Source organism: Pleurodeles waltl, chromosome 7 (assembly GCF_031143425.1).
Source record: "Pleurodeles waltl isolate 20211129_DDA chromosome 7, aPleWal1.hap1.20221129, whole genome shotgun sequence".
NCBI lineage: Eukaryota > Metazoa > Chordata > Amphibia > Caudata > Salamandridae > Pleurodeles > Pleurodeles waltl.
In genome coordinates, this window is record NC_090446.1 from 83,489,415 (window position 1) to 83,501,604 (window position 12,190).

Genomic DNA, 12,190 nt, shown 5'->3' on the forward strand with positions numbered 1-12,190 from the left:
TCGGAGAAATATCCCATGCAGTTATTTTCCTGTAATAGTTATGAAGCCTGGCCACGGAGTCCGTCTGGTTCATGTTCCTCAATCCTGAGAATCCGCAATGATCTGAACTTGTGAATCTGAAAAAGATCCCGTGCTAGGAAGTTCTTTCTCTTCTCTGCAGACACGAGTAACATTGCTGCGTACACTCTGAAGTTCATTTTAGCACTAAGGCGCTTACAGCGAGTTGTGATTAATGTGTCGATCCCAGGCTGCTTAAAGATTTTCTGTTTTCCTAGGTGGCCTGTGCCATCGATGCCCTCCTGGCCGCAGACTCCGCCTCTCGCAAGCAGGAGGTGCAAGCCTGGGATGGAGAGGTGCGACAGGTGTCCAAGCACGCCTTCTCACTCAAGCAACTGGAGAACACGCCTCGCATCCCACCCTGGTGAGCTCCTGCACCAGATCTCATTCTTTGCTTTTCATCTACTCCTGGTTTGTATCCTCAGCAGACATGCCTACTGTCCATATCCATCATGGTATTTTAGATAATCTAATAATAGAGCTTCTTCATACATCTGATGAAAATCTGATCCCAGTGGGGTGTGTCTCATACTTAGTTAGCACGGGTACATGGATAATTTGCAATGTTTTCAGTTTTTCTCTATTATTTCAAGCATGTTTCTGTCTCTGATGACCCTTCCTGCACTTATATTTACTACACATTTACATATTGTATTAGAAATAGTTATTTATCATCCATATTTTCAGCAGGACAGTGACAGTCAAACGTGATTTGCTAATTAATTTTGAGCTTTGATGTAATTTGTGTTAAAGGAATATATACATAGTCCATTTAATATTTTATTTGTGTACAGACAGCAAATCATTTTTTTTTTCTTTTGAAAAGGTTGTGAATTTTGTTGGAACGAGACTTCGTTAAGATTATTTTATTTTTATCTGAGTTTGTTACTGAGCGAAGTCTATTATTTAATTGTAAACTATTGTTGATGTGTCTGTGTTCCGTTCACGTTCCAAAATATGGAGTGGAAACCATCTACATGAACAGTTGACCTATTTTTCAACATGTCACAAGGCACTTAATTTTCATTCTTCAGTCCTTGGTACTGTTCTTAAAGCAGAGGACAGTTTTAAACATAGAGAGTTTTTGGTACAATGAATTATAGGTCTCTTGAATTTTGGAGTTTAACAATCCAGAGTTGTGAAGCTATTTTTATCCTACCACTCAAATAACTCATGTCATATGCTCCTTTTTTGAGCCAATTAATTTTTTGATCGTTTGAGCTATTATTAGCTGTTGTGCATCCTCAGTATCATGTACTTTACTGCTCCTCGCAGACATTTCTTCTAAATACACACTTTGCTTGTGTCCTAGCTTGTGCAGAATTACCTGGGTCCATTTGGTCAGTGATAGTGCAACGGGCAGCTCATCCGCGAGATGCTCGTTTATCTACCACTGATCATTTTCTGTCACATGACCTTGCTGTCTCAATTGATCCCGGTGAAGGTGGGCAGTTGATACCAGGACTTAGATGTATTTTTTTAAGCATAACTTATGTATGCTTTACCAGTGCCTACTTTTCACTCTTCATGGGTTTGCGTCACCCCGCAGTAGGGCCCGTTCCATTACCTTCTGTTTGTGTTCCTCTCACAGGGGCTGGCGGTGCTCCAAGTGTGACATGAAGGAGAACCTGTGGTTGAACCTCACGGATGGCACCATCCTCTGTGGCAGGCGCTACTTCGACGGCAGTGGTGGCAACAACCACGCAGTTCAGCACTATAAAGAGACCGGCTACCCCCTGGCAGTCAAGCTGGGTACTATCACCCCTGATGGAGCAGGTACTGAGCATCTGCTAGTGGGCCTAAAGCCAATGAGTGTTGAAATAGATGAGGGCTAAATCTGAGGGCCCACCGAATGTTGGTCTACTAGTATTTCATCGGTTCACTGTTATTGTAGTTTTATAATAAACATTCTTGTTGATTGAGACCCTCATCTGTCTCTCGACAGCCTCATCTTGGCTTCTTTTTCTCAGCTGAAGGATTGTATACCTGAAAATGCTCACTTGCTGAATGCTCCTTGAGATAAGATTAAATTAGCTTTTGTTTTGACAGCTGACACCTGCCTTTTCCACTGTAATTATTGCACTCTATTTAGTCTTTTGATGTTGTTTCAAGGTCTTTATCCTGGGGTGACTTAACTGTAAAAGCTACCTGTGAATTTCAACAGAAGTGCTATATTATGAATGTTTCCTCACCCGTGCCACAGTCCAGTTGGTACCATACTACTCCATGCCTTGGGCTTTAAAATGCACTCTCTTGTTATCAAATTATCCTAAAACAACTTCTTCACCATTGGGGCCCTCTGTTGCAGAGGACAATACTCATTCCACTGACATTTCCTCTAGAAGAGCAACCCAGAGACATGCAACCATAGTCTCTGGAGAAAGTATCAGTAGTGTTGCTTCAGAGATACTGTAGCTTTCATACAATCACAGAGCAGCTCTCCCTTTAAATCACTTGCTCAGCTAGTGGTGTCGCTGTACGTGTACTTTATGGAAGGCGAGCTTTGCATCAGCTGGCCTCTACATCCCCAGTGAAGTGCTATATTGTAGTAGCATCTTGGTGTTTCTGACTCCATAACTTCTCAGCCTTCCTTCTTCAGCTTTTTTTAGGGCTTTATGGCATGAGTCAGAAATGTGTTCTATCTGTTTCTAATGAAGTCTCGAGCCTTAGACACGGGGCTCTGCAGTCAGTGGTTGACTCCACCCTGCCCTTCCCTCCCTTCAATAGAGAATCGAACACAGGGACTTTCCTGTGCTCTGACTGAGTCTTCTTAGACTGCTAATCCACTCCTTTCTGAAGGACACTTCTAGCCACAGATTCTCATATTTAGAGTAGTCCCAAGTTCCTACTGTCTCCTGAGATTTGTTTTCAGCAATGCTTCCTGTGTGGTAGGAGGTGGTCTGTATGACTGCATGGTTTCTTTATACTCCCTATAAATGATGCAGCAGAGCTACATCTATCTGCCACCCATCTGACATGAGTTTCTTTTTGTCGTTTGATGTGGCATTGGAGCTCCTATCCCAACTTTATCAGTTTCCAATGAAAAATGTATCTCAGACAGTGTTCCAGGAAAGATATCTTTCCAGAAAACAACAGGATTCAAGTTATGCCGTGACCGTCAGGAAACAGATGACGGTCACTGACTCACCCGACGTGTGCCTATTATCCTTGGGCATGACTCAGTCATGCGATGCGGGCACCCCCATTTTTCTGGAGGCAGTCTGGATGTTGGAGGTGAAGCTTTGCATCGCAAAGCATAGGAAGAGATTGCATTCAGAACAGAGGTCCCTCTCCAGGTCACAGTGCTGTTCACAAGGTCGTTGCCATTTGAAGTCCCATTCCAGCTTCAAGTCTTCCAGTAAGTCATAAACGAAACAAAAGCATAAGAAAACCAAGCGAAGCTCGTGAGAAGTCCCGTACTCAAAGTTGGCGTGACGACTCAAGAATGCCATCCAAAGGGCCTGGCATCTTCTAATTCAAAGCTGGTCTCTCTTTTGGTCCTGGCGTGAGCTGAATTTCCTGGGGTTTCATCAGCACTGCAGCACATCTGCCTTCAGTGTGGCCATGCTGCATATTTTACAGGTGTTGACAGCTCTCTGGAGCTGCTTTGGGCTCACCCGATCCACGTGGGCCCCAGTAGGACTTTTGCCGGTGGACCTTCTCTGGATGCTTTTCCTGGATACTGGTCTAGACTTCCACTTTTGCCCCAGGCTCCATGCGGGTTCCTTCTGTTCAGGCGCTGATGCTGACTCCACTGGTACTGGATCCAAATGTGTTGCTAGTATTTGACGCTAAACTGATTATGCCCTTACCAGGTCTATGTTGTACTGCAAAATAACAAAGGCGCAACCAGTTGTTGTGCAGCCAAACATTCAGCCTTGACCTCTCCCTCAGTGCCAGTACTATAAGAAGACAGTCATTCTTCAGCTCTGCCTACCATGTGGTCCAGGACATAATCTCCCTCGCAACACCGATAATGAGGAGGCGGATAGCCTGCTCTCAACTCGTTACACTGACCAATGCCTGTCCCTAGATTTCAAAAATGCTAATGGAGTAGATCCCCACCAGACACAGAGGTGGACTCGCCACATGGCCCACCCGCAGGGGAAGCGCCTTCTTCCTGTAGTAATGCAAGATGCAGCAGAAGCGCCAGACCTGCCACTGCCGGACTTGGCACTCATAGCCGACTTAATGGCTGACATTATTCAGCCAAGATCCAGCTTTATCTGAGTCACTGTTCCATGTAACAACGCCCTCATGGACACGCATGGCCTCCTGGCCTAAGCCGTGCTCAGCTGCTCCAAGTCAGTGAGAAGATGGCACAGACCAGCCCATGGCAACCATGACTTTGACTAGATTCTCAGGGCATCATGTACAAACCTTTTTGGGAGGTCTCAAATGGCCTGATTCACAGAATGGAGCTGTTTGCAACTGCAAAAAAATCTTTTTTTAATGTACAAAAGCCAAATTGTGCTTCAGTAATTTATTACCGAATCGCAGTTTGGGTTTGCGATTCGGTGTTTGGAAGTGCTGTGTTTGGAGCATCTAATCCAAATACTAATTAACAGAGGTATATATTAATGTTTTGCGCCTGAAGCTCGGACATGAAACATAATGTTTTTACTGAAACCGCAAAGGTGGTGATAACCATTTGCAAATAGGAAGGGGGTCTCAACGGGACCCCTTCGCCTTTGAGAATGTTAAATTATATTTTTTAAGAGCAGGCAGTTGTCCTACTGCCTACTATTAAAAAATGAAACTTAAAAGTTTCATTTTTCTTTTGAAATTCATCCGTTCTTCCTTTAATGAAAACGGGCTATATTTCAAAGAAAAAGTTTGCTTTATATACAAGCATTGGTGAAGCCAGTACGTCTCTGCAATGGACGACCTTCCTTTGGCAATGGGGTGGGGGTGGTGAACGGGAGTGCGAGTGGGGGTATCAGAATCCGGCGGCCCACATCCTTTGCTGCTGCAGTGCTGAAGACGAAGCATGGATGGGGCAGAGCGGCAATGAGACCGCACCTGTATTTGGGACCCAAAGATAGTCGCACTGCGGGAGTATTTGCTGTCGGGTCACCCGGGTCACTGATAAGTCACGGAAAGAGCGGTAAAATCCAGCAATAAAGGAGGGCAGGTGGGGGTGGGGAGGAGATGAAACAGGGACAGTGTTGGGTGAGGTGACGATGAAAGGAGGGGGTGAGAGCAGTGCTTAATTTGTAAATAAAAACGCGCCGGTGCTCAAAGCTCTCCTCTGAAACACGCGGCTGCTGCAATTAAATGGGTGAGCACGGAATACCTAGGCAGCGTAACCCTGAAGACATCTCGGGACGCTTTAATCCATTTACAGCCACTCCCTGCCCCTTCGGCTCACTCTTGCAGCGTAATGCTTTCTAATTTTGTGACGTTTTTTGCTTTTCTCTTCCGTCTTTCCCATATGTGTATTTTGCCACAAGAGCTCGCAGCGAATGCTTGAAGCGGAAGAATAAGCCCCGGCACTCACAAAAGAGTGCCGGTGCTCAGCACCCGAAACGAGCACAAAATTAAGCACTGGGTGAGAGGGTGGCAGGGAAAAGGAGAAACCAGGAACGGCGATATGGCGCACCGCATAATAATAAGAGAAGAGCAGTGAGAGGGAGCGGGGAAAAACACATTTGATGTCCGTGCAAAAGATGGAAAAGAAACTGAACAACCACGCCAGCAGCCATGCACGTCCCCTAGGTAGTGTTAAAATGGATGCTGCGCCAGAACGTGCGCAAATTGCGTAGCCATTAGCCACTTCCCTGAGGCCCAAGTCACTGCAAGTCTGTCCTTAGAATATCAGGACACATGCTGCACATATAAGCATCGGAGCCGACTGGTACATAAAATCCCTTTCACAGATCCCGCACACATAGTAACCAAACCCCTCCTGGTAAAGCTGTATGTAAAGGTGGCTGGAGGCAAGTACCTAAAACAGTTTCCCCACAGAGTAAAAAGCGCGAACACTGAATTACCGTACAAGAAATCACGGGAAATTAAATGAGAATGTAAAAATGGAAGCAAATGGGTGAAACGGAACTGTAATTGAACAAAAACAAGGGGCGGGTGAAAGGGCGAGCAATTTTAATCTGCAAAGGTCGCTTTAAATCATTTAGGCGAACTTCGAGTCCGGATTGCTTTTCGCATGTTCACATTGTCAGCAGGGGTCTGGCATGGAGCCGGCTTCTAAACACGAAAAGCCATACACTCCGTAGATAGCCTGCAAAAATACAGTCTCGCAGCAGGGGTGGACACGTGGGGAAGTTCACACTGAACGCTGCACTTTAGCATGAAGGAAAGTACTCCCACACATGGGGGGGTGGGGTTACACATGTGAGCACTTGGAGGCTACGCCTAACCTTCAAGCCAGGTGACAGAAAGGAGCACTCTCACTTGGAGACTCCATCTGGAGTGCAACAAGGCAGAATCACAAAACAGGATTGGCGCGTGTGTATTGAAAGGAACACTTTATCATGGCTACGCATGTAAACATACCAGAACTCGCAAGATCAGAAAACTGCACTTCAAACGAAAGGTGCGCGTCACACATGGATTCACACATGAGCTGTAACGTGCATTTTGACATGGATGCAAGAATACAGACTTAAAACACACGGGGCGGGCGACAAAGACTGAGTAGACACAAAGGAAGGACTACTCTCTTCTCTGTGCCCAGTCCTGAATTGCTTATTCAGTTATCTAACCACTCTCCCTTGTTTAGTGTATTGTTTTTTTGTCTTATTTTTACATCTTACCCGGCTTGCTCATTGCTGGTAAAACTGCCGAACACGCACGTGCAAGTATGACTGTCTGGCCCCGAAATTTCAGGTGTTTCGCATGCGCCAGTACCTGTAAGTTCCTTATCTTCACACTTTCAGTCGGTATGTGATTGAAGTACCAATTGATTGGGAATATGGTCAATGTTAGGAGGTAGATGTTTTGACCACTGGTGTGCAGGAGCAGTGGAATGACGTGAGAAGTAGGCATTAAACAAGCAGAGGAACAGTCCTGCTCAAAAGCGGATTACTATAAATAAATTGCACAGCGAGTCCTGCATCCATGGAAAGTGCTCCCAGACGCACGCACAGTTACCCATTTAGAAAAAAAAGTCCCGAAACAATGACTGAAAAGGGCCGCTGCGTAGGTCTAAAGGTAGTTGGGTGGTGCCCTTGGGGAGGGCTAAATACCGGATGAGGCATGACGTATGCATCCCATTGACAAATGGGAAGAACGAAAAACGCAGCAACGATGTTGCCAACTAATGGGAGGCGATGGGCCGGCTGCTAGCACACACTGTAGATACAGCAAGTCTTGATTGGAGACAACGCGTAAGCGCCGTCTAGAACCGAGACCTAAAAAGCAATTCGACACGGTGGTCGGCTGACCCTAGCAGGCTACTATCCCTGTGATTACTCTGATTCCTTATGGATCGCAAATTGCGACTTACATCATTAGTATTTGAGGTAAGTCGATTTGCGACCTACTAGGATTCGCTAATTGAAACTCAAAATGTTTCACACATTAGACGCAGAAAAACACAATTTCGAAATTATACCCAAATCTTCTACATTTGGGCCCCAATCCCTGAAAGTTTTGTAGAGTAGCCTCTCTTAAGTAAAGTCAAACCAAATGTTTTTCCTTTAAACTCCTCAGATATAGAGTCAAAACCTATTGATGTCTTTGACGAGAGTTTTCCCTCGGCTGTATACTCTTTGAATGCAGGATGCCCATTAGACCGGTTATGGGACACAGCCAGCTGTATGTTGGCAGGTGCTGTGGATGTCCTCAGGAGCTCATTCATCTCATCAAGATGGAGAGGATGTGCAAAATATATTGTGGGGGTGACCTGGACACCACTGACTGCATGGGATGTGCTATTGGCGCCAGTGTAGTGCTTAGTAGGCGCACCTGGATAAGATCAACTTTGTTTTTAGGGGATGTCAAAGCCCCCCTTATGAACACGCCCTTTAATGGTTCGAGCCTATTTAGAGAGAAGGCTGGCTCAGTTTCGAACAATAGTCTTTCACACAGCTTGATCCTTGGGGTTATTGCCCCAAGCCAGACAAATCCACCACCAGTGTAGGAAGTTCAGGGCCTAGTCTAGAGGCCTAGCTTATCAGCAGCATCAGTCTTCCCAGCTGGTGCAACAGTAAACTCATCTCTTTTAGGGACAAAGGGCTTTGTGGCCGTAGAGCCAAGTCCCTCCATCAGGGACAGCAATCCTCCAAAGCTTCCTTGGCTACCGCAGTGGTCCCCAGGCCACTTTGATTTGCGTGCTTAGGCCCACAATCTACTGGTGGTGGCATGATACAGTATATCCTTTCCCAGCTGAAGATCATCGTCTCAGACTGATTGGTTTTAATAGCGTTGTAAGAACCTACACCCTGCCTTTAATTTCATCCCTGTCCCTTATTTCACAGACTACATTGCTGTCTTAATGAAAACTCAATGTCATTCTGGCCAAAGATGTCATTGAGAGGGGGATTGACTCAGAAAAGGGCCAGGGCCTGTACTACATCCTCATTCCGAAGAAGGATGGAGGCCTCATGCCTGTGCTGGACCTTTGACCATTGAATGCCTTTCTGCTAAAGGGTGTAATTAAATGCTCTTTCTGGCTTGGTTCCTCTCTGCTCTGGATCCAGGAAACTCGATTGTGTCTCTGGACTTGGAGGACGTGTATTTTCATAAACCTCTGCTTCAGTACCACAGATGCTGCCTGCAGTCTATGGTGGCATCAAAGCACTTCTGATTTGCCATACTATCTTTTGCCCTCACCTCTGCCCCTTGCATTTTCATGAAAGTCTTGACTGTTGTGTGTCACAGCTTATCTTTAAGGGTACTGGATATGTGTTCCTGTACTTCAGTGACTGGCTGCTCAAGATGGGCTCATCTGTCACTCACAGACTACACAACTTGGGGCCTTGATCTCCTTGGGGTTTTTCCCTCCGAGAGCAGAAGTCCCACCTGAGCCCTATACAGAGGATTCCCTCATTAGAGGATATCCTGGGCACTGTAGCATAGAAAGTCTTTCCATCACCACAGTGTGTCCAGGACATAAAGAATATGATCCCGGCATTTTGGTTTCATTAGGATGTGCTCAGGCTTCTTGTCCTGCATACATCATACATGAGGACCCTGCAATGGCACCTAAAGTTTCAAGGGGCGCAGCATAGTGACTGCCTCTCCGACTCTGTCCTGATCTTGCAAGTATGGCTCACAATCTTGTGTGATGGCAGACAACTGGTAGGCCACTTTCCCTTCATCAACCAAATGTCACATAAGTAACTGATGAGTCGTTACTGATTTGGGCAGGCAGTTAGTGGGAGTTGGAGATCAGGTGTATCTGGTCTTTGGCAGACAACCAGCTCCACATTAGCCTTTTGGAGCCTCGGATTATCCATCTGGCCTTGAAAGTCTACTCACCCACCATTGAGGTTAGGCTGGTGCAGGTCCACGACTGCCACGTGGTTCGACAACAACTAGGGCAGGATGGGGTCCTGGATCCTGTGCCAGGAGGCTGGACCAGCAAAAGATCATTTTGATAGACAACTACTGAGTTTGGTACCTTAACGGCAGAGCAGGCAAGTTGAGAAGATTTCTGGCAGACCACGGGTGGCACCTCTACCCTGAAATGGCACAGGGCCAGTATGACATGCCATTGTTAGATCTGTTTGCCACTGTTGAGACTGGACAGTGCCAAAGGTTCTGAGCATTGAGGTTCCTCTAAAAAAAAAAAAAAAAAGTGACTGAAAGATTCATTCTGTCTGCAATGAGCCACTGGTCTCCTCTGAGTTATCACCACTGCCTCTCCTGGTTCGAGTTCTGAGGAAAGTCAGGACAGAGGTGGCCCACGTTATTCTAAAAGCCCTGGACTGGGCATGGATATTGTGGTATCTAGTAATCATGAGCCTGAGCATTTGCCATCTTATCTGACTATTCTTTAGGAGGACCTCCTGTCTCAGCAACGGGTTGTTGGGCTCTTGTACCCCTCTGCATTGAACTTGAGTGGCTACATTCAAATTCTTTCACTTGCCACTTGAAGTGGTAGATGTCATTTTTGCAGACAGACGCTTGTCCATGAAGTGTATGTACACTTGGCACTGGGAAAAGTTTGTGAACTGGTATGGAGTACGTCATCTAGACTCTGCACGCCAAACACTCTGATGTATTGTTTATTTTGCCAGTAGTGCAGCATGGCCTTGCAGTGGACACAATACAATTGTCTGCCGTTTCAGCCTTTTCATGATTGCCAGATTAGCCCTCTCTTTTTAAATCCCTGGACGTGATGCATTTTCTGAAGGGCCTGATACATATGTTTCCTCTAAAACCATTTGCCATGCGTCAGTAGGACTTAAATCTCGTCCTGACATTCTTTAGGTGCACAGCAGTCCAAGCCGATGCACAGTTTTTGTTATCACCAACACATCTACTCGCTGCATGTGTTAACTGTAGGTGCTCTCCTTTCAACCTTCCTTCACAAACAGATTTGTGCTGTGGACTTGGCTACCTGCGTGCCAAAGGTGGTATCACCCTATCCAAATTTGTTACACCTCCAAACCCCTCAAAAAGGAGTGGCTCCATCGGCTTGGTCCTAAGAGGGCTTTGAGTTTCTACATTGACCATACGGGAGAACATCCTATGGATGATCAGCTCTTTGAGGGGTTCACAAGGATAAAGAAAGGTAAGGCGGTGCAAAAGAGGATTCCTAAAAGCCGCTACAAGCTGCTTTAGAAGGAAACCCCAGAAGGCTGGCAAGCCCACTCAGATTGCATTGCATAGTGGGTGCTGGATATCTACTAGTCTATGATATGGCCGTCAGTACACACATTTCACAAAATACTCCTGCTTTGACAGCCAGGAGTGGTGGGAGGGACAGTTTGCACACATGCTCCTGCTGAACTTCCTAATCGGAGTCCACTCCTCAGACCCTTGACCTTTTGGGAGATACTCCTCTGGCATCTATTCTGAAGGTGTGGAATCTGCAGTTGGAAGTGTCCCTCAGAAGATCAAGTTATTTGCCACACTGCCCTCCCACCCAGGGGTGTGGAATTTATTAAAATATCTACTTGTCCAGGGGACAGGTTGCTTCTCAAATCTACTTGTCCTGTAAAAAGATCTACTTGTCCCTTTGGTGCCATGTAGTGTGGCGACAAATTATGGCAGCAATTAATAGCCTCTCTGATTATGCCAGGGCTACTACCATAGTAGGGCTTGAATACTTGGAGTTTCAATCCCTACTGTAGCAATTTCCTTATTTTGCCACCTTTCTGCAGATCTGCATACTTGGGCTGGAGGAAGCAGTAAGCAATAGTTCCAGGGCTGGAATGCCTTTGAGTCTGCAAACCTACTAACCTGCATGTTTTAAAGATTTTTACCAGCTTCTCTCTAATATTTTCCCATAATAAGAAAGGTTGGACATTTACTCCTGACAATGGCAGAATTAGAACTTCTTCCAGGGTTGGGAAGAAAGTGGCTGGAGGGAAAATGAACTTGCAAATGCTCAATAGATTTTCACATGAGCAAATCTACACATCGTATTTACCCACGCTAAAATACAGTTCACAAATATTTTATAGGGGTACGACATATACCATGGGTGCACTTTTGTGACTTTCTTTAAGAATTTTGGGCCAAAAGTAGGTAGGTTCAGATTTGTGACCTGCAAATTGCAAGTCGCAAATCCGAATGTAGGATGGTGTCCTTGACACCATCTGTGATTCGCAAGGGCTTCGCAAATGCCCACATCATGAATAATCATGAGGTGGGTCGCAATTTGCGACCCCCTCACGAATGGTGGCCTGCTGGAGACAGCAGACCACCATGTCTGTGACTGCTTTTCAATAAAGCAGTTTTTTTTTTTTTTTTTTTTTTTTTGTAATGCAGCCAGTTTTCCTTAAAGGAAAACGAGATGCATAACAAAAACGAAAAATGAAACGTTTTTGTTTCATTTTTTCAGAGCAGGCAGCGGTCCGCAGGACCACTGCCTGCTCTGAAAAAATGTTTACAGTGACATTCACAATGGGGAAGGGGTCCCATGGGGATCCCTTCCCTTTTGCGAAAGTGTTATCACCCATTTGAAATGGGTGCAAACTGCGATTGGTTTGCGCCCGCGTTC

At 45.8% G+C, this 12,190-nt stretch overlaps 1 protein-coding gene across 2 annotated transcripts in view; it reads left to right on the forward strand.

Annotated features, from left to right (window-relative positions):
* USP5 (ubiquitin specific peptidase 5) overlaps positions 1–12,190 on the forward strand; it is a 187,944-nt gene that overhangs the window by 63,932 nt on the left and 111,822 nt on the right. For both annotated transcript variants that reach the window (XM_069243057.1, XM_069243058.1), the window contains 2 exons: positions 276–421; positions 1,649–1,833. In XM_069243057.1, coding sequence (XP_069099158.1) covers positions 276–421; positions 1,649–1,833 — 331 coding nt within the window. The remainder of the gene's footprint in view (positions 1–275; positions 422–1,648; positions 1,834–12,190) is intronic.